A 23,458-nucleotide genomic window follows, 5' to 3' on the forward strand; every position below is an offset into this window, starting at 1 on the left:
GTTATGCATGACGTTCGACAGCCGTTGAAGCCAGGGGTGTTCATTGGTCTTCCTTCTGGGAAGACGGAAGAATTTAGGGTTAAATACGAGCGCTTACCAACCTACTGCTATGGTTGTGGGGTTCTCGGCCATGGCGAGAAAGATTGTGAGGATGGCCCGCATGAGGAAGGGGAGCTTCGTTTTGATGAGACACTTCGAGCGTCGCCATGGAAAGCTACGAAAACGATGTTGGACAATAAATCTTCTAGGGCACGGTCATTAGCGAAGGTGTTTGAAGAGGAGAGCAGATCAGATGAAACTGAAGCCCTATCACATATGATTGAGAAACTGAAGCACATTAATCTTAAATCTAAAGGTAAGGGTCCTAGACCTGCTACTTCTTTTTCTCCTAATGCGGAAGGAGCGCCTGGTTTTTCTGCTGCTAGTATGGACAAAGGGGGCAGGGAGGGAAGTCGGGAAGGGGTAGAGGAGATTATGGAGGAAGGGACGGGAGGTAGGATATTAAACATAGGTGCTGATGGGTCGAAGCAGATAGGAGCGGATGAGGGAATTACTGGAACGGTGGATTCAGGAGGTAGGACAGAGATAGGGAGTGGGAGAAAGGGGAAAGAGACGGGTGGACATAAGGCTGGTTCGTGGACAAGACTTGACGGGGGGCAACGGGTGAGGGATAAGGGTGGTGGGAGCCTAATCTTGCATGATAACCGTGCTAGGGAGGAGCTCGAGATGGGAGAGGAGTCAGGGGGAAAGAAACAAAAACTTAGTAGGGGTGCTTTATTACCTGAGGTGGAGGTTGAAACGACTCAACCCCGCTGGGCATCATGAAACTCTTGAGCCTTAACTGCAGGGGGCTGGGCAACCCCGATGTAGTAGGCGGTCTTCGTAATCTGCTGCGAAGAGAGGCCCCAGATTTGGTCTTTCTTTGTGAGACCAAGTTGAGTAGTAGTGAGTTTAGAAGGATGAGGGCGTGTTTGACTGACTATATGGGGATGGAAGTTGATAGTATGGGAAGGTCGGGGGGCTTAGCTTTTCTATGGAAGAAGGGTGTGATGTGTACTTTCCGTTCTGTGTCGGTGCATCATATGGACTTTGTTGTTGCTGTAGATGAGGGGGAGTGGCGTGTGACGGGTTTCTATGGGTGGCCGGTGGTGAGTGATAGGCACCTGTCGTGGGAGCTTCTGAGGGAGTTGAGGGTTTCGAATGGTGACTTCCCATGGATGTGTATCGGGGATTTCAATGAGATTCTTTTTGCTACTGAGATGAAGGGCGGAAACCGACCCCAATGGCAAATGAACAATTTTAGGGAGGCGATAGACGACTGTGGGATCCGTGATGTGGCATTTGAGGGCTATGACTTTACTTACGATAATGGGCAAGAGGAGCCGGATAATAGACAGTCTAGAATTGAAAGAGCTATGGGGAATGAAAGATGGTTCGACATGTTTCCAAGGGCGAGATTGATTCATATGGATAGGGAATGGTCGGACCATTCTCATATCAAAGTTATCTTACAACCTAGACCGGACCGAGACGTGAGAGGAGGCAAAGTGTTTCGCTTCGAACAAATCTGGGTGGGTGAAGAAGGTTGTGAAGAAGCCATACGGAAGGCTTGGGCTTCGGGGACGGGGGACCTACCTGACACCTTAACGGACTGTGCTAAAGAGCTGGTTGAGTGGAAAGGAATCGGTATTGGGAAAATTGTAAGGGATATTCATTCGAAGAGGAGGCGCCTTAAATGTCTTAATGAGGGAGGTCGATCAGCACGAGCTATTAATGAGAGGAAGCAAATTGTGAAAGATATAGCTTCTTTGCTTAAACAAGAGGAAATATTTTGGAGGCAAAGGTCGAGGGCCTTATGGCTTAAAGAGGGTGACAAAAACACCAAATATTTTCACCAAAAAGAAGGGCAAAGGAAGAAGAAGAACCATATAGCGAAACTCATTGACGATGATGGTAGAGAGCACAACGGTACTGTGGCTGTGGCAGCCGTGGCTAAGGAGTATGACGCGTGTATTTTATATAGGGTTTTTACCTCATTTTTACACGCATTTCTGTACTATTTTACGTGGCATCTAGCTACAAATACCCCCGAATAGTCTACTTTGATTTGTCTTGTATATATTGCAGGTACAGACCGGAAAGAAGATAAATCAAGCCCAAACTCATCCCATTTGCATACATTTATGGAGAACAAGGAATCGGAGCTCGGAATCCATCACTTTGAAGACGCGTGAGCTGATTTCGGAAGGTGTCAAAGTGCCTTATGCGCTAATATAGCTCGATCGACCTCTTTTCAGCCGATCGAATGCTTTATCTCTTGGAGTTTCACTCGATCGAGTTGTTTTCATACTCGATCGAGAAGGCCATTATAAGAAGTCCTCGATCAAATGGTTTTTCCATTCGATCGAGTGGAATTGCTGCTTAGTTCCTCGATCGAGTGGTTTAATTCCTCTCGATCGAGAGGTTTTGTTCTGTAGCCGTGTTTCTTGCCTTATTTCATATGGACTTTGTAATTAGGCTTTGTTATTAGGTTAAGTAGTGTGATTTTCGACTACAAAAACACACTAGAGACTACGTTGTTTTTTGTCTTCTCTTCTTCTCTCTTAATCTCTCATACTCTTCCCTTGGTTCGAACCTTGTAATCGGTATTATACTTTTGTGGACATGGGCCACGTTCCGGTCCGTGGATTCGGGTCCACCTACCGATCCGCGGTCACGGGCCACCTGCGAGCCCACTTCGATCTGTGGACATGCAACGGTCTTTTGAAAGCCACGCTCGGCGGCGTAAAAATGCTTTCGACCGGATCGTTTTTTAGATCGGTCGGTTTTGTCTCGGTAAGGGTCTCGAAACGATTAGAGATGTTCGGAGTCGCCACCAAGCATTTGTGGGATGCCTGGAACCCGTTCGAATTCCACTTTATACCTCGGTCAAATCGAAGCACAAAGCAGCGTTTGACATAGGTACTAAAGATAAGGAAATCGTCCCTCTTTAGTATCCTATCTTTAGGATGACTCTCGTACGCCCTGGATAAGGTCGTCCACTATCCAAAGTTTCTGAGTAAGAGGTGAAGGTACGTATTGGGAAGCCCTTTAATCAGATACCCAATCCCGCCCGCGTTAGCGGCCTCTACTGATCGATCTTGGTTGGTTGAATGCAAAAGTTGATAAAACGGTTTAAATGCATGAATGCGCATCCAATAATTTAAACCTAACATGTGAGAGCTTTCTAAGTCGGTTGATTTAATCCAAGTATCAAGTATAATATGTCGAGTTGGATTAATAATTGATTTGCATGCAAGACGGAAATTAAACATCCATTTACCGTATTAGGTTTAGGGTGCATAACATGATCCATTTGTCTTAGTAAGGCATTTTTCAAACATGGTTTTGAATAATCGAATAATCATCTGATCCGTCCTATATCCGGGCTAGTCGGATTCGGGATCGTCCTGGACTAATGCTGGAAAGGAACAGGCCCTGTACCAGACGGCTACATGAGGCGCGAGCCAGCCGGCGATACAAGGGGCCTCCCTCTGGTTTTGTAAATGAGAAATGGAGGGCCTGTTTAGGCGCGGGTTAGCTCACGGTTTATGTGCCGTGTTCTGACCTTTTAGAAAACGTTATAAAACGTGTTGAAAATGGGTATTTGAACCCGGTTTGATTTAAAGGGGGGTTGTTTAGACCACATTTGTTGATTTGAAGAACTAGACTCGAATAATCATCATTGTTTTGATAATATTCGGTGTCGGGTTCGATTTGACAAACTTGACATGAATAGTTTTGAAAACGATTATGGACTAATTATTTTAAGTCCGTTTGAATGTTATTAGTCGATACTCATCATCGTACCCGGGTTAAAATCCGGCATGGTATGTAGAACCAAGGATGACTTTGTGTTGGGGACTAATATGTTTGTTTGAAAATGTAAAGAAATGAAATAAAAGGTTTAAAATACCTTTTAAATGTCATTAACCAAATATTATCACCGAAACACGGATTTAACCGTCATGGTATGAGGAACCAAGGGTGAAAAATGTTTTATGGCTAAAACATGTGAAATAAAATAAAAAGGGTTCGAAAATACTTGAAATGGTGAAAACCGATTACAAATATGAAAATGGATTAAAGGGAAATGACAAGAACAAACACGGTTGATCTCTGGTCTGAATACCCCATTTAGGCGCGGGCTAGTTGGCGACCTAAGGGGCTTCTGCCTCAGACCAAAAATCAGTTTTGGCTCGTTTATTCCATGTTTTGGTTCATGTTATGCATGTTTTAGCATGTTATAGTCATGAAACAAATGAAAACATAATAGAAGAGGATTTTTACACCCTCATACTTACATGTTTGGTTATGGCGAGTGACCGACGTAACTGTAACAACTCGTTTGTTCGGAAAAAACTCGGTTTAAAACCGTTTTGGTAAGTAAAAGAGTGTTTTAAGTTTAGTGACGGTGTAGTGGTCGAAGTGGTCGGTCAAGTGATTTAATGCACGATGACGGTACCAAACAATGTGTAAGGCTTGTATTTACGATTGGTAGGTCGTAAATACGTGTCGGGTTGTGACTTAAGAAGTCGAGTCGAGAATTTTAAGGGAGAAAAGAGGGGGCGGACACTCGCGTAAGTCTCAAATGGGTGGCATTTGAGGGGTATTTATAGGAGAATGAGTGGTTGTGTGAATTTTGAGCGACGTGGCCACTTGGGCTGCTCAAAGAGGCGCGAGCCACGTCGCGGTTCTTCGAGTTGTGTTGTCACTTTCACAACAAACGCAATCATGATTTGTTCTATCCTAGGTTTTGTAGTCATATGTTTGGTACTTGACCAACTTGAATCCGGGAAAACTTAAGGTAGAAGGTTTGAAATGTTTGTTTTTTGTGTTTGACTCGGTTTGACTCGTTGTTGGAGTCGGGATTTGAATTTTTGAGTCGGTTTTTGGTCCGGTGTCGGTTTTGACTCTAGTTAGTGTCATTGCGACCCCGTCGTCGTGCATTAAACACTCCAGGTATTTTTGAAATGTTTTAAAATGTTTTATTTTCGAAATCGTTTTAAGTTTTCCGACGTAAAGTTGTACACAAACTGTCGATCAAACGCGGCGATTCCAAAACATGTTATAGTCCGATAATCATCGGGTGTTTGTTGGAGTCTCAGCAGATACTGGGTATCTACAACTTTCTTCTAATTCTTATTCTTAATCTCTTTTATTGCTATTACTTCTTCTCTTCTTCTATTTTTGCGATTGCTTTGTTCAATTCTCTCTTGTTTATTGTTATGATGTTTAATTCTTCTTGTCTATGTATGGTTATTGTTAATCCGATGATGATGCGTAGCTAATTTCCTTTGCTAAGACTTAGGGGATCCATGATTATGAAGGAATTGTAAATTGATATATTAGGTTTAATGCTCGTGTAGTTTATGTTGTTAATCGATATATTTAATTGTTTCTGTCTAATTGAGTCGACACAATTAGTCATTTAATCGTAGTAAACCTTCACCTGGACCAGAAGGTTGGAAAGGGTGAGACTCGTAGAGAACATTAGGGCACCGTAGTGAGGGCGGAAGCTAAGCTATTTGTGCTTTAGGGCGAATTGAGACCGGAAGGAGATATTCACTGCCCCATAGACCATACTTGCATTGACCTGAGACCTAGATTGCTTGACTGAATGATCATGGTGAACCGACTGTCTTAGCTATTTTCTCCTTATTTTCTTAATCCTTATTCTCTTGCCTTTCCCCTCTTCCTTAATCTTATTAGTTTACAACAAACAAATTCAAACCCCCAAATTGGTTACCGTGACAGACTTAGTTAAAGCTGGCATTTTTCCATCTCCCTGTGGAGATCGACCCGACTTCCCTAGCTATATTAGTTAGAGCCAGTTGGTTATTTTTGATAGGTATACGACTAGCCTGTCAAATTTTGGCGCCGTTGCCGGGGAGGTGGCGTAATTTTGTTTCTTTTTTAAGTTTGTCTCTCGTCTCAAGGAATTTATTCCTTGAGACTGATCTCATATTTTTGCAAGTTTTTGATTAGTTTGCAGGATATCTGTTCTAGAAGAGAACATTGTCGTACCTGCTCCAATCTGTAAATTCTATCTGCCAGGATGCCGAATATAGCCAACCATTCAGAGCCGATAGTGGATTCCCTTCCAAAAGGTTTCCTACTACCCACTATTGACTCAGAAACCTTTGGAATCCACCCATCCTATATACAGCTGGTCGAGAGAAATCTCTTCAGGGGGGTACCTGGAGAAGATCCGTGCAAGCATATAGAGCTATTTACAGAGTACTGCTCCACCATTCCTCTTGCTGCTGGGGTGACACGGGACAGAGTGAAGGGAGTTCTCTTTCCCTTCTCTTTAGCTGATGATGCCCGGGAATGGTTGAGGGATTTAGACAGGGAAACAGCCGGTGTAACCGACTGGAATTCTCTTGCCTTGGCCTTTTACAGGCGATATTTTCCACCACAGTGCACTAATGCGTTGAGAGCTCAGATTACTACATTTGATCAACTACCTACTGAAGACTTGAACGGAGCTTGGACTAGGTTCAAGAGGCTCATCCGTTCTGTGCCTCATCATGGTTTCAAGCGCTGGTTCTTGTGTACCCAATTTTACAATGGGTTGCATCCGGACCAGAGGGCTATCCTTGATAATGCAGCTAAAGGGAGATTCCCGAAGAATGTAGAGGATGATCAAGGGTGGCATATTATTTAGGAGATGGCCATCCATGTTGCCGAATACGGAAATCCCCGAGGAGGTAGGAATGTGAATGAGTTGGTAGTAGCTGAGGTGGAGAGTCCTAGCGAAAATCTAGGTAGTCCGGAGATTGTAGAGACTATGGGTGAGCATGCACAAGTTTGTGCTATTACTGAGCATGAGATACTATGCGGTAGATGCGGTATGGAGGGGCATGACCCTATTGGTTGTCTGTGCGAGTGTAGAGCGTGTCCTTGCTTATCAGAAATTCAGGCAATGAGTTCTTTTTTCTCAATTATATGAAGACTTGACGAGTGTTTCTACCTCTTCTACGCCAATGCCGCAGCCGGGTTCCTCCCCTACAAATGGGGAGTATGCCTAACTGAAATCCTTGGTTTTGAACTTAACGCAACAATTTGGGGAGAAAAGTAACAAGGATAATACCGCTATTGTGGAGTTAACAGAGCAAGTTGCGCAGTTAACGCTCGCACAAAACCAAATTCATCATCCACCCTCGTGCGATCCACCCTCGTGCGATCCAGTCAATGCCATCAATCTCCGAAGTGACCTTGCTTATGAGGGGCCAAAAATGCCAGAAAACGAGGTTGTGACAGCTGATAATGTCCCGGAGGATGAGTTGGACGAGTTTACGGGCGATATCCCTGCTGCATATTGTCCAGGCACTCGATCGAGTGAAATTTCTACTCGATCGAGTGAAATAATCCATCCAGATGCTCGATCGAGTATAAATCCTACTCGATCGAGAGGCGCTCAATTTACAGAATTCGATCGAGCAACTAATTCTTCTCGATCGAACGCTTTGGCAGAAGAAACCACTCGATCGAGTGACAATGGTACTCGATCGAGAGAACCTGAAATACAAGAGCTCGATCGAGAGCTTCATATACCTCGATCGAGTAATTCTAAAGACAAAACCACTCGATCGAGTGAGGAAAGTGTTCGATCGAATGCCAGAACCAGCAGAGATCCTATTTTAACATCTAATTCCGCTATCGTGTCATCTTCCCCTGCTGTGAAGACGTCACGTATCGATAAAGGTAAAGAGAAAGTCGCAGTCCACTCATTGCTACCGCAGTACCCTTTCCAGACGCCGAAGGACGCAAGGGTTGAGTGACAGTACGGTAAGTTTGTGGACGTTGTCAAGAACCTCCAGGTAACTGTCCCCTTTACCGAACTTATTACCCAGGTACCTACTTACGCTAAATTTATGAAAGATATTGTGACGCGTAAGAGAGAGCTAAGTGAATTTGAGACTGTTTCTTTTATGGAAGAGTCTAGTAATTTACTTTTAAATAAGGCTCCACCTAAAATGAAAGACCCGGGTAGTTTCTATATTACATGTGTTATATGCAATGAACTAATAGATAAGGCTCTTTGTGATCTAGGAGCCAGTGTCATGCCTCTGTCTGTCTGCAAGAAATTAAAAATGGGTCACCTTAAAATGACTAATATTACACTACAGATAGCTAATAGATCTGTAAGACGACCCTTAGGTGTCTTAGAGGACGTGCCTGTGAAAGTAGGCAAGTTCTTTATACCAGTGGATTTTATTGTTTTAGATATAGCTGAGGACACCCGGACCCCAATTATATTAGGAAGACCGTTCCTATGAACAGTCGGGGCCATTATTGATGTCAAACAAGGGCGTTTGACTCTTGCAGTAGGGGATGACGCGATTACTTTCAGTCTGCCTGGCACTTTGGCTCGGCCAATGATAGAGGATACATGTTATTCTGTTGATATTGTTGACGAGTCTGTCTATGACCTCTGGTCGGGTTCTTTTATAAAGGACCCACTAGAAGCTCTTATGCTTTTGGATGAGTGTGTAGATAACCCAGATAACAATGACACTATGATGGATTTGCTTGAAGCTGCTTTAGATGAGCGTGAACTCACCGACGCTGAGGGAGAGCAAGTGAAACAAATGATCAGTACTCTTTGCTCCATAGAGGTAAAGGTACCTGAGCGTAAGCCTCTTCCCTCTAATATAAAATATGCTTTCTTAGATGATACTGAGCAATATCCAGTTATTGTTAGTGCTAAACTTGATAATGATTAGCTGACTGCTTTGTTAGCTGTGCTTAAGAAAAATAGGAAAGCTATGGGTTATTCTTTGGATGATATCAAGGGGATTAGTCCCGATATTTGTATGCACAAGATAGAGCTGGAGAAAGATTACAAACCTTGCAGACAGGGTCAGCGTCGGCTGAACCAAAAGATGCAAGATGTTGTGATGGCTGAGGTAATGAAGCTGCTCGACGCAGGTATTATCTATTCTGTTGGTCATTCCAAGTGGGTGAGTCCAGTGCAGGTAGTTCCTAAGAAAGGAGGGACTACTGTGGTCAGGAATGACAAAAATGAGTTAATACCTACTAGAGTAGTGACTGGTTGGCGGATGTGCATAGACTACAGATAGCTGAATGCCGCCACCAAGAAAGATCACTTTCCCCTTCCTTTTATTGATCATATGGTAGAAAGGTTAGCTTCTCATAAGTTTTTCTGCTATTTGGATGGGTACTCAGGGTTCTTTCAGATCCCTATTCACCCAGATGATCAAGCTAAGACTACTTTTACTTGTCCTTAGGGCGTGTTTGCTTATTGCAGGATGCCCTTTGGTTTATGTAATGCCCCTGCTACCTTTCAAAGGTGCATGATGGGGATATTTTCAGAGTACATTGAGTCTATTATGGAAGTTTTCATGGACAATTTCAGTGTTTATGGAAGTGATTTTTCTAACTGTCTGTCTAACCTTGATAAAGTGTTGCAGCGCTGCATTGATGTTAATCTTGTGCTTAACTGGGAGAAGTGCCATTTCATGGTCAACGAGGGAGTTGTCTTAGGGCACTTTGTTTCTGACAGGGGAATAGAAGTTGACAAAGCAAAAGTGGAAGTGATTCGGCAATTACCCCCTCCTGTTAACGTTAAAGGAGTGAGGAGTTTCCTTGGTCACGCTGGCTTTTATCGCCGGTTTATCAAGGATTTTTCAAAGATTGCTAAACCACTTACACAACTGCTACTTAAGGATGACCCTTTTGTATTTACTGATGAGTGTCTTTCTTCTTTTAACAGGTTAAAGCAGGCTTTGGTATCTGCGCCGATTATACAGCCTCCCGACTGGGATTTGCCGTTTGAGATAATGTTTGATGCCAGTGACTATGCACTAGGAGAGGTGCCAGGCCAAAGGAAAGACAAAGCTTTAAATGCAATCTACTATGCGAGCCGAACTCTGGATGAGGCTCAAGTGAATTACACCACTACTGAGAAAGAGCTGCTAGCTGTGGTTTATGCCTTAGAGAAATTTCGTTCTTATTTGATTGGGTCGAAGTTCTTGTTTTTATCGACCATGCAAAGATCGAGGCACCTCCTTGCTAAGAAGGAGGCTAAACCACGGCTATTGAGATGGATACTCCTTCTTCAGGAGTTTGATTTGCAGATAAAAGATAAGAAAGGAGCTGAGAACGTTGTGTTGGAATATGTGTCCTCCGACAATAATGCGATCACAACTGTTGATCATGATGATCACATGTTTAAGTCTCATTATAAAGAATACAATTGGGAAGTAATATTTACTGTCAACTGGTCCACACATATCGGTAATGATTGGCTGACTAGAGTTTGACATTACTGTCGTGCGACGGTGGTGATCAGTTGATCCCCTAGGTCATACCTATAGGGCAACACTCTTAATTGATCAATTAATTGATCGTATAACGTTACGAGTCAATTAATTTAATTAAAATTGACGGACGATTTTGGAAGTAATATTTACGTATCTCATTGAAATTGATTAAAATGAGATACGGTCTGAGTAATCGAATTGTATCATTACTCAGATGAAATTATTGTTTAAGGAAACAATTAAATTTGAATGAATTATTATAAATACAAATTGTTGTGATTTATAAATGGTAAAATATTTTGGTACAAGTAATTATGAATTACTAAGTCGATTTTTGTATATGACGTATTTTTATTAATACGTTGATTTTTAATATGTTAAAAATACATAACAAATTTATGTAACATATGACATGTGACATATTGACAATTGACAAAAATAAAATGGATTCCATGTTATCTATGTGTACCGAAAATAAGAGGCTCATTAGGCTAATATTGTGTTGGATATATTAGTGGAAAACATGATGATTACAAAATAGCTAGCCATGCAAAACCTATTGTTCTTGTGAAGGCAACCATGAGCATGCATTGGCTCTTTTGTTCCTCCTCTCCCACCCGGTTTTGGGAAGAAAACCCTTGTGGTTTTTCTTCTTATTTTTGCTTAATATTCACTAAGATAGAGACTAGTGATTATTATTCATTCATCCCATCTAAAACAAGAGTTTTTAGAAAGAGAAAATTTCCTCCATTATTCCTCTCTCTCAACCGGTTTTGGGAGAGATACCAAATAATTTTTGGGTCAATTTTTCTTACAAAATTAATATTATCTAGTATACATTATATTAATTTTATTAAGAGTGTGCTTTGGGTATTAATCCTTGGGAGAGATCCTACACTTGGGTCTTTGTTCATCCATTGAGGAAAGCACAAGAACAAGAGAGAAGGAGATCTCTCTTGTGCCCTTATAAACCGAAAATCACAATGTAAGATGTACATTTCTTCTTTATATTGTTTATTAGTTTGCATGCATAAGATCATTTATTAATTTTATGACAAATTAAAATGGAACATATATGAATATGTTAGTATATAGATCTACTTTTCCTTCAATCGGTATCATGAGCCATGGTTGTTTGCATGCAAATCGGTTAAAAGTTTTTCCGAGTTATAAAGATTAACATATAAAACTTGTATAATTTGTGTTATTATGATATATCACAAAAATTAATTTTTGCATGTTAAAGTTTCTGATCCTAAAATGTTTTTATGATATTTTGGTTATTTTATGGATTTTTATTGTTCATATTACATAATAATGACATTAAAAATATGATTTTATGAATAAAATGTCATTTTCGGACTAAAAATAGCTAAACTTCGAATTTTCCAGTGATTTTTGGATATGTTGTCACATATATTATTTTGAGATAACCTGTAAAGTTTCATAATTTTTGGACTTCTTATGCGCGAAAAATGGATTTTTCATTATTAAATTCGGATTTAGGTGAAAAATAGGTTAATATGAGATAAATTTCGAATCTGGTCATAGAAATTTAGTATGTTGTCACATGCAATTTTACAAGATGTGTGTAAAATAATAGGCTATAGTAAAGTCTTTTTGCATGATTTATGGATTTTTGAAGAAAAATAGCATGAATAGTGACTTTATTAGTGAAATATTAATAAAACATACTCTATGACTAAAGAAAAACATCATATGTTGCATTTTATTATATTTTTCAGATCTAAAATTGAAAAGTTAATGAATATAATTTTTCACATGTTTTTATGATTATTTAGTTAAAACCGATAAACCGCAACATTGTTTTTCCGGATAAATTTCGAAAATTTTAACCTAAGTTTTTGAACATTATGAGTGTCATGATATTTTTCCAGAATGTTCATGAGTTTAAATTTCAAATTTCAAATTTATTTGAAATTTTGTGATTTATTTGAAGTTTATAGCTTATTTTTGTAATTTTTGGTCCATTAATGAACAATTTTAGAAATATAAGTTAATTATGGTCAAATAATTAGTGAAGACTAAATTTTGAGTCCTAAGAGGTTAGGGTAATTAACTTATGCATAAATATGAATTTATGTAATTTTTGTGATTATAAAATGTTGAAATCACGCAAATCCGTAAAAACCGAGTAATATACGATATTGGCTACTTAAAGGCGATTTAGCATAAAATTTGGCATGTTCATACATATTATAATGCTGCATTTTCTTTATGATTGTCATAATTTAATTTTATGTAATTTTTGAATTATGTAATTTTACTTAGTATGGCCTTAGATTTTAATTGGTATTACCCGAAATGTATGGGAATATCGATTCGGTTGTAATTTATTGTGATCTCGTATCACCGTTTTGTAATTTAATAGATTTATTTTATTTTAGTTACAAATGTATAATCGGAAATTATGTAATTTGTTATGTAATTTTATTTACTTCGGAGTTTCGAAAGACGAATTTCTTCAAGATGGCGATACATAAAGACGGTGTTACCTCGAGATACATGCCACAACCGAAGTTCAAGGGACCAATGGAGTTGGTTTCCGAATATGTAATAGTTAATTAGATTTTCTATTTTTAGGAAGGCCATACTAGGATTTATTATTATTATGTTTGCATTTTATTTATATGTCGCATGCATCGCTAAATCGCCATAACTAAAACATGCATCATCATCTAATCGAGTTTATAGACCGTGTCAATTAAAATTATCGTAGTTCACCACTTTAGTTCACTTAAAACGTGATAGATAATAAATTGACATGACCTCTCGCTAAAACAAAACAATTGAGACATAGCCTTACCAAATAGTAGAAACCATGAAAACCTATTTCGCGAGGGAGTGCACTCGGCCCTACCGGGGTACAAACCTTGTTACGTAGGGGAAGTGGGTGATGAATGTTTATCCACCGAGTTCATGTTAATGAGGGTTTCATCGGCCATACCGTGCCCAAGTTGATGTGGATTTGGATCATGGACACATTTATTCGAAATTTGGATTGAGCTCAACGGAAGTATTCGTGACCGTAGTTGCATGTGTTCCGGGCTATAGATAATTATTAGAGTAATTTTATCGACCAAGAGTTCTAAAATTAGAATCGATTAAAACGTTAATCCACCGAGTTATATTGATAAGGGTTTCATCGGCCATACCGTGCCCAAGTTAATATGAATTTGGATCTTGGAATCATTTATAATAGTTGGGTAGAGGTCACTATTTAAATGTTCATATCTTGTCAATCTTTTTACAAGTATGATTTAAAAAGACAAATGTAAATATTTCCTTTTCCTCCATACTTGTAGTTCATTACAATGAATCCATCAAATGCTACCGCACCGATAACTATTGAGTCTTACCACAATGTTTTTGACGACGTTTGCTCCAACAATGATTTCGACACTACTAGAGAACTTCATTTTGGGATAGGTTCGGATGGAAACCTTAACTTCATCACTTCTTCTAAACCACCTACTACTACTAGACCTCGTGTGAGCCCGTCTCAGGAAGACTACCTCATACAATCTATAGGGTCTTTGTCTCTGGAAGATAAAGATGCCAAAACTAGTGGGAGCTCAAGCAATCAAGTTCTTGCTTCAAAGGGCAAAAAGTTCAAGAAGAAGGGAAAGAAAATCAAAAACTTCAAGCAAGTTAATGATGAGTGCCATTATTGCTATGGCATGGGACATTGGCTTAGGAATTGTCCCGTATATTTGCGAAATATAAGGGAAGGAATCATCACTCCAAAAGGTAAAATTCCTAAGGAAATTTATGTTATTGATATAAATTATACTTCCACTACGACATGGGTACTAGATACCGGTTGTGGTTCTCACCTATGTAATCATTTACAGGGTTTAAGAGACGTGAAGAGGCTTAGCAAGGGAGATGTGGATCTACGCCTTGGAAATGGAGCTCGAGTAGCGGCCGAATCCAAAGGAACTTATGTTTTAGCTTTGCCTAATGGATTTGAGTTGTATTTACATAATTGTTTTTATGTGCCTACACTCTCTAAAAACATTATTTCAATCGCTATGCTAGACATAGACGGTTTTTGTTTTGTCATTAAGAACAATCGTTGTACTATTTCTAGGAACGACTTGGTTATAGGCCAAGCTTCCTCTATCAATGGCATTTACATTTTAGAGACCTCAAATCCGACTAATGATATCTATAACATTCAATCAAAGAAACTCAAATCAATTGACCCAAGTGAAGCGTTCATTTGGCATTGTCGATTAGGTCACATAAACGAGAATCGCATCAAAAGATTAATTTCGACTAATGTGATTACACCATTTGATTATCAATCATATGGTTCATGCGAATATTGCCTACTTGGCAAAATGACTCGTAATCCTTTTAGTGGTAAAGGGACACGAGCTAGTGAGCTATTGGGACTCATACACACCGATGTGTGTGGACCAATGAGTATCACCGCTCGTGGTAATTATGACTACTTTATAACCTTCACTGACGACTTAAGTAGACATGGGTATGTCTATTTAATGAAACATAAGAGTGAAGCGTTTGAGAAATTCAAGGAATTTCAAAACAAAGTAGAGAACCAATTGGACAAAAAGGTTAAAGCACTACGTTCCGATCGTGGTGGGGAATATCTTAGCCTTGAATTCGATTCACACTTGAAAGATTGTGGTATTATATCACAACTTTCTCCACCTGGAACACCACAACTAAATGGTGTTTCCGAAAGGAGAAATCGAACCCTACTTGATATGGTTCGATCCATGATGAGTCAAACCGAGTTACCGAACTCGTTTTGGGGATTTGCGATTCAAACCGCAATTAGATCTTTGAACAATAGTCCCACTAAATCCACCGAGAAGACTCCATATGAGATGTGGACGGGAAAAGTTCCCAATATATCCTATATGAGGATTTGGGGATGTGATGCTTACGTCAAAACTAAGAATGACAACAAGCTTGCCTCAAGATCCGAAAAATGCACCTTTGTAGGTTACCCCTCGCATTCTCGAGGATACTACTTCTACAAACCTCAAGAAAACAAAGTGTTTGTGTCTTGCGAGGCTGTCTTCTTAGAAAGTCAATTCATTTCTAAGAGACAGAGTGGGAGAAATTTTGAACTTGACGAAGTTCAAGAGCCACAAACCAAGAAAGAGACGCAAGAAGATGTTCCTTCGTCGTCTAACGCGGTTGTACCTCCTCCACTAAGAAGAACAGGCCGAGTAATTCGCCATCCCGATCGATATGTGGGAGTTATCGAAGAAGATGGAACACTCGATGTGTTGCTTATAGAAAGTGACGAGCCCGCTACCTACAAAACCGCAATCTCTAGTCCTAATTCCTCCTTATGGCTTGAAGCCATGAAGTTCGAAATGGATTCTATGCATGAAAACCAAGTTTGGGACTTGGTAGATTTGCCTAAAGGGGCAAGACCCCTTCAATGCAAATGGATATTCAAAGTCAAGAATGGCATAGAAGGACATGACGATGTCTACAAATCTAGGCTAGTGGCAAAAGGATTTACCCAAGTCCAAGGTCTCCATTATGATGAGACCTTCGCCCCCGTAGCCATGCTAAGATCCATACGGATTTTGTTAGCGATTGCCGCATTTCATGATTATGAAATATGGCAAATGGATGTCAAAACCGCTTTTCTAAATGGGCATTTAGAAGAGGAGGTGTACATGATACAACCCGAAGGTTTTGTTGATTCTAAAAATCCTAACAAAGTGTACAAGCTTAAGAGATCCATTTATGGTCTTAAGCAAGCATCTAGAAGTTGGAATCATCGATTCAATCATGTTATAAAGGAAAATGGTTTCACTCGAAGTGTTGAGGAACCGTGTTTATACATGAAATTTAGTGGGAGCAATGTTGTGTTCCTAATCTTGTATGTCGATGACATACTACTCATTGGAAATGATATTCCAATGTTGTCTTCTGTTAAGAAGTGGTTAGGTAACCACTTCCAAATGAAGGATTTAGGAGAGGCACAACGCATATTAGGTATCCGGATCCATAGAGATAGATCTAAGAGGATATTGGCACTAAGTCAAGAGTCTTATGTTGATAAGATTCTTCGACGGTTCAGCATGGACAAATCCAAAAGGGGTTTGGTACCTATGGTAACTGGGACAATATTGAGCAAGACTCAATCTCCCTCCGAACCCCATGATGTTGAACGCATGAAGACGATCCCTTATGCTTCCGTTGTCGGATCAATCATGTACGCCATGATATGCACACGTCCTGATGTCTCGTATGCCTTGAGCATGACGAGTAGATATCAAGGAAATCCAGGTGAGAGTCACTGGATTGCTGTCAAGAACATCCTTAAGTACTTGAGAAGAACTAAGGATTCTATCTTAGTGTTTGGAGGAGACACTGACAGGGTTGCGACAGCCGTGTCAAATTTAACTTCCCTTAACCAAACCTTTGCTTGTCCTCAAGCAAACTAATGCAACTAGCTAGGACGAAATGGATAGGAGTAGAACATAAACAAGCTGAAGACCGTCGGCTTAAACCATTTAATGCATAAGAATCAACTACTAATAGCTCAATATCAAGGTAAACGAATTTATGCATATTTCAAAGAGACGTTGAACTTTTGACCTTGCAAGACTTTTAAAAATGGACTCTCACGGGTCGCTAAATCACACAATTAAGCACAAGGTGATATATGATATAAGATAGAAAAAATAAAGAACACTCACCTAACTGCGACCTATAAGAACATGCATGCAATCTAACATGAATAAAGTCTCTACAACCGTACATACGCATTCCAACCAAACTGATGACCATGACACATGCCGAGGACTTACATATGGGTAAGTGAGGTAATAGGTAAGAAGGGGCTAAAATGAATTTGGATATGTGGGGTTAATAGCCAGGCTAGCAACAACGGATCCAAATTATACAACTTCCCTACTTCAAACTCCATACAAAACAATACGAAACAGTGCAAATTGGATGCACACAACTCACTAATCACCATAAAATTATCAACTCCCCATAAGATATAGATTAAACATGGGAGTATAAATCACAACATACAGTCTTTCATTTTCCGCATATGATTTTTTTCTTTTTTTTTTCTTCTCTTCTTTTCGGATTTTTCTTTTCTTTTTCATTTTTCTTCAATTCTTTTTCAATATTCCTCCTTCATTTCCTTCACCCATCCATCTCATGAAAAGATATAAAAACCAACTGTAAATCAACACATTCCCAACATTGCGACCATTACTAGCTCGGCTAGGGTAGGAAAAATGTGGATTGTAGCTAAATAGGGACAAAATAGGCAATTTGGCTATGTGGAGCTCATGGGTAAAATGAAATAAAGGGGTTGCCTCTCCAAACATGTGTCACCAACCACAGACCCGAATGCATACAAGTACTAAGTAGACTAAACTCATGCTTATGCAATTTGATGTTACATGCCTTATAAGGAGTAACTACTCACTTCCTACATGAACTGGTCATGGATGACACCAGTTATAAAGCTCTAAACCTCAGAAAGATATTGTAGTTTGCCAAAATTTCAAGTCAAGTCTACTTGTTCAACGAATTTTGAAACGAAATTCGAGAAATTGCAAAGACTTTTGCTAAAAGATGTGAAACAATGCAAGGCTTAAGCAAAAAGACAGTTATCAGCAATAAAAAACTCCAATCAGACTCAACCAAAAATGCATAAATAAACATGATTGTTCTTGAATTTTTGAAATTTTTCAATTTTTATGAGATTTTTGATTTTTATGAAATAAAATACAATGCAAACGTAAGTAAACGTGATAACAGAAATGCAATAAAAACAACATACAGACACGATATGGATGCAAACCCTCCCCAAACCAAACTGTACAATGTCCCCATTGTAAAAAGTAAAGGAAAAGAGATGCAAACTAAAGAGAGGGAGAGCCGAAAACTTACAAAAGCGCGCAAACCACGGACCTCCCCAAACCGAACCAGATAGAGAGGTTAGTAGGTCTCTCGATCGACAAAGGATCAGGTCGATCGAGAAGAACACGGTACTCGATCGAGACAAGTAACACTCGATCGAGGCTTTTAGCGGCGCATATACTCGATCGAACAGGTAGGAGCTCGATCGAGAGCTTTAAAGGGAAAGGACCACTCCATCGAGCAAGAAAACTACTCGATCGAGGGCTGTTGCATCAGTAAGCAACAGTACGGTACCTGTGCTGTACAAAATACGCATAAACTCTATTAAAATTGTTCAAACGCACACCAAACAGAAATAAAGAGTGTCAAAAGTTCCAAAAACAAACACAACAAATTACAATCGGGTTGCCTCCCGAAAAGCGCAGGTTTATGAGGTCCAGCACGACCTATAAGCGTCAAACATCACTCTCCGCCATCGCGTCGAAAAAGAGAACTTCGACGCGGCCAACAACAGCATCAGCCCCATAATAGTTCTTCAAGATGACCATTAACTTTGAAGCGATTCCCCTCGGAGTCCTCTAACTCAACCGATCCAAATTTTGTGACGCCGGTCACCGTGTACGGACCACTCCACCTGGACTTCAGCTTACCAGGAAACAATCTCAAACGGGCATTAAACAGTAACACCTTTTGCCCAACATGGAACTCGCGGGGTACAATCCTCTTATCGTGCCAGCGCTTAGTCTTCTCCTTATAAATTCGGGAGCTATCATAAGCGTTCAATTAAACTCCTCCAGCGCATCTAGCTGCAGTAAACGCTTCTCACCACACAAGTCAGCATCATAATTAAGCTGGCGGATAGCCCACCAAGCTTTATGTTCTAGCTCAACAGGTAAATGACAAGACTTTCCATACACTAAACGATACGGTGAAGCACCGATTGGTGTCTTAAAAGCCGTCCTATAAGCCGACAACGTGTCCTCTAGTTTAGCACTCCAGTCTTTCCGTGATTTAGACACTACTTTGCTCAATATCTCTTTTAGTTCCCTATTAGAGACCTCAACCTGTCCACTAGTCTGAGGGTGATACCCCAAACCCCTACGGTGTTTGACACCATATTTAGACAACAAAGCAGTCAACTGTTGTTCTCTAAAATGCATACCCCTATCGCTAATGACGACCCTAGGGACACCAAAACGGGGAAAAATAATCTTACGAAACAACTTAATCACAGTCCTGGCATCACAATTAGGAGTGGCAATCGCCTCCACCCACTTAGACACATAGTCTACAACTACCAGAATATACCTGTTACCCTGGCTAGACGGGAATGGCCCTTGATAATCAATGCCCCATACATCGAAAATCTCAACCTCTAAGATGCCATTCTGAGGCATCTCATATCTCTTGGAAATGTTTCCCGTTCTCTGACAAGCATCTGACTAGCAACAAAAACTTTAGTGTCGCCGAAAAGAGTTGGCCAATAAAAACCGATCGCAATACCTTAGCCACGGATGCGTGATGGACCGTGGTGTCCTCCCAAGGGGCCGAATGATGACCTTCTAGGATAGCTTTGGTCTCCCACTGCGGAATACACCGTCTCGTATAGTCCGTCCGCACACTCCTTAAATAAATAAGGGTCATCCTAAATATCGCTGCGTGCATCGTGTAAGAATCTCTTGCGGCCGCGATGAGATAAATCGGTGGCGAGGTCGATCGACAACAAAGTTAGCATAGTCTGCAAACCAAGGATCAGCACCATCCTTAGAATTCACAGAAGTCACAGAAAAAACATCAACAGAAAATAGAGAGTCATCAGCAAATGAATCATTAATAGGAAGAGAATCCTCCCCCTCCTGCTGCGTCAGACGCGACAGATGGTCGGCTACGACATTTTCTGCTCCCTTCTTATCCTTAATTTCCAAGTCAAACTCCTGTAAGAGGAGTATCCATCTCAACAATCTGGGCTTAGCTTCCTTCTTGTTTAGAAGGTGTTTCAGCGCAGCATGATCTGTAAAAATAATAACTTTAGAACCCAACAAATACGATCTAAACTTGTCTAACGCATAAACAACAGCTAAAAGCTCCTTCTCCGTGGTAGCATATTTCACTTGAGCTTCATCCAGAGTCCGGCTCGCATAATAGATCGCACTCAGCGCCTTGTCTTTCCGCTGGCCTAGCACCGCTCCTAGTGCATAATCACTGGCATCGCACATGATCTCGAAAGGCAGCTTCCAATCCGGAGGCTGGATAATGAGTGCAGAGACCAAAGCCTGCTTCAGAGTGTTAAAAGCAGAAAGACATTCATCATTAAAATCAAAAGGAGCATCCTTTAAAAGCAACGGTGTAAGCCGTCGAGCAATCTTTGAGAAGTCCTTGATAAACCGGCGATAAAAGCCAGCGTGACCAAGGAAACTCCTCACCCCCTTAACATTAACTGGAGGGGGTAATTGTTCGATTACTTGCACCTTTGCTTTGTCTACCTCAATACCCCTGTTGGAGACTAAGTGCCCAAGGACTACGCCCTCATTTACCATAAAATGGCACTTCTCCCAGTTTAGCACCAGATTAACCTCAATACATCGCTGCAAAACTTTATCAAGGTTAGCTAAACAATTATCAAAGTCATTCCCATAGACACTGAAGTCGTCCATAAAGACTTCCATGATAGACTCTATATACTCAGAAAAGATCCCCATCATACACCTCTGAAAGGTAGCAGGGGCATTATACAAACCAAAAGGCATTCTGCGATAGGCAAAAACACCCTTCGGACAAGTAAAAGTAGTCTTTTCCGGATCATCTGGATGAATAGGGATCTGAAAGAACCTAGAGTACCCATCCAGATAACAGAAAAACTCATGAGAAGCCAATCTCTCTATCATCTGATCAATGAAAGGAAGGGGGAAATGGTCTTTCTTGGTGGCGACATTTAATTTCCGATAATATATACACATCCGCCGCCCGGTCACTAGTATAGTAGGTATTAGCTCATTATTTTCATTTCGGACAACTGTAGTACCTCCTTTCTTAGGTACCACCTGAACGAGACTTACCCATTTAGAATTCCCAACTGAATAAACAATACCTGCGTCGAGTAGTTTCATAACCTCAGCCGTCACAACCTCCTCCATCTTCGGATTCGGCTTTCACGACCCCGTCCGCAAGGTTTGTGATCATCCTCTAGCTCAATCCCGTGCATGCAGACATCGTGGCCGATGCCCTTAAGGTCATCCAACGAATATCCCATCGCCTTTCTATTTCTCTTAAGAAACGATCAATAAAGCGATTAATCGTTCGTCGTTGAGCTTAGCGCTCACAATCACCGGGAACCGCTCAAAGTATCATCAAGAAAGGCATACTTAAGGTGAGAGGGAAGAGCCTTACGCTCGGGGACCTTTACCTCGACTGAGCACAAAGTGTGTGCCAAGTTTTTACCTGTTCGGTGAACGTCGACAACTCTATCTCATCCGTGGTAATTCCAAGCGGCTCCTCGACTTTATCCTCGTCATCCGAAAAATCGCACACTCATCTAGAAACATCAAAGACTCTGCGGATCCTTAACTAAGGAATCCGACCAAAACTCGTAAAGCGAGACTCATCAATAATATCACGAATAACAAGTATCCTCTATCATCGGTCTAGACAAGGTCTCGGCGGACTAAACGTAATCACATCATCCCCTACCTCTAGAGTCAAACGCCCGAGTTTGACATCAATAATAGCTCCACACACACAAAAACGGTCTACCCAAAATGATCCGGGTACGGGTATCCTCAAAGCAATGTCTAATACAATAAAGTCCACTTTGGAATAAAGAATTTGCCCACCTTGACAGCACATCCTCTAAGATACCTAAGGGTCGTCTAACGGACACTGTCGGCCATCCGTAGGGTGATATTGGTCATTTTTAGGTGACCCAATTTAAGCTTAGAAAAGATAGAATAGGGCATGACACTGACACTAGCTCCAAGGTCACACAGCGCCCTATTTATCACCATATCTCCTATAACACAAGAAATAGAGAAACTACCTGGGTCTTTCAATTTAGGGGGAGACTTTCCCGAAATTAAACTACTAGACTCTTCCATGAAAGCGACGATGATTGGTTCTCCAAATTCCCTCTTACGCGTAATAATATCTTTCATAAATTTTGCGTAAGGAGGTATTTGGGTAATTAACTCAGCAAAAGGAATGGTTACCTGAATATTTCTTACCATATCTGCGAATTTGCTGAATTGTCTCTCCGTCTTCGTGTCGCGTAATCGACTCGGGTAGGGGACCTTGACCATAGGAAGTGGGTCCTCTTCTTTCTCTTTACCTTTATCAGTTCTTGACACCCTCGCAGCACAGGAGGGTACCCCACTACGGTCAGCATTGGAATGCGTGTCCGTACGCTCAGTATCTCTCGATCGAGGCTCAGAAGTGCTCGATCGAGAGCTTTTCTTACTAACCTCTCTCGATCGAGAGGTTTCATTGTGTAGCTCACTCGATCGAGAGGTGTCGGCTCTCGATCGAGGGGTTTCTTCCTCAACACTGGTCGATCGAGAGGTAAGATCACTCGATCGACCACCTTTCAGCAGTTCTTCGTTATTTTGCTGAACAGTAATCCTTGGCTCGGCATTTGAACTTTCAGGGGTATGTTCTGGTTCGTCATAAGTGCGACCACTCCTCAAACTTATTGCATTTACCGGGTCTTCCTTTAAGCACATCGACTCACACTTTTCGAGCAGTTTACGGTGGGCATCCGCACCAGATTGCTGCTCAAGATGTTGTGTGTGAATGGCGGCCTTCAGATTGTACTCGACTTGAATATTGTCAGCATAAGGCTCCAAGGAAGAGCCTCCTTGCCTAAACTTCCGATAGGCTAGAACTCTCTCGGATGTAGCCATACATGAAATGGGATTGTGTCCCCATTCGCCACATCTTCCACAAATTACCTCCACAGCTGAACTATAACCTGTAAGCACAAAAACACTTGGGCCGAGAATGAGAACTGTCTTAAGGAATAAATTCCCTAAGACAAAAGACAAACAAAGAAACTATAAAATTGCACCGCCTCCCCAAGAATGGCGCCAAAATTTGACATACTGCCGCAACCCCTGTCAAAGATAAAACCAACGGGTCTCAACTAAATATAGCAGAGGCAGTCGGGTATCGAATCCACAGAGAGATGGGAATCCTATAGTCAACTAGGTCTGTCGAAAGTAGCCAAAATGGGG

The 23,458-nt window shown here is 40.9% G+C and overlaps 2 protein-coding genes across 2 annotated transcripts; one reads left to right on the forward strand and one right to left on the reverse strand.

Moving 5' to 3' along the window:
• The first annotated feature begins 983 nt into the window (after positions 1-983).
• On the forward strand, positions 984-2,149 carry LOC141651341 (uncharacterized). Its single transcript, XM_074459059.1, has 2 exons — positions 984-1,999; positions 2,128-2,149. Exons 1-2 carry the CDS (start codon positions 984-986, stop codon positions 2,147-2,149), a joined length of 1,038 nt encoding a protein of 345 aa, XP_074315160.1.
• A 16,866-nt stretch (positions 2,150-19,015) lies between these two features.
• Positions 19,016-23,128, reverse strand: LOC141651342 (uncharacterized). The gene is made up of 4 exons (XM_074459060.1): positions 22,928-23,128; positions 20,440-20,509; positions 19,983-20,352; positions 19,016-19,334 (listed from the first exon to the last, which is right to left on the reverse strand). Exons 1-4 carry the CDS (start codon positions 23,126-23,128, stop codon positions 19,016-19,018), a joined length of 960 nt encoding a protein of 319 aa, XP_074315161.1.
• Positions 23,129-23,458: the final 330 nt, after the last annotated feature.

The sequence above is a fragment of the Silene latifolia genome, chromosome 4, assembly GCF_048544455.1.
Source record: "Silene latifolia isolate original U9 population chromosome 4, ASM4854445v1, whole genome shotgun sequence".
NCBI lineage: Eukaryota > Viridiplantae > Streptophyta > Magnoliopsida > Caryophyllales > Caryophyllaceae > Silene > Silene latifolia.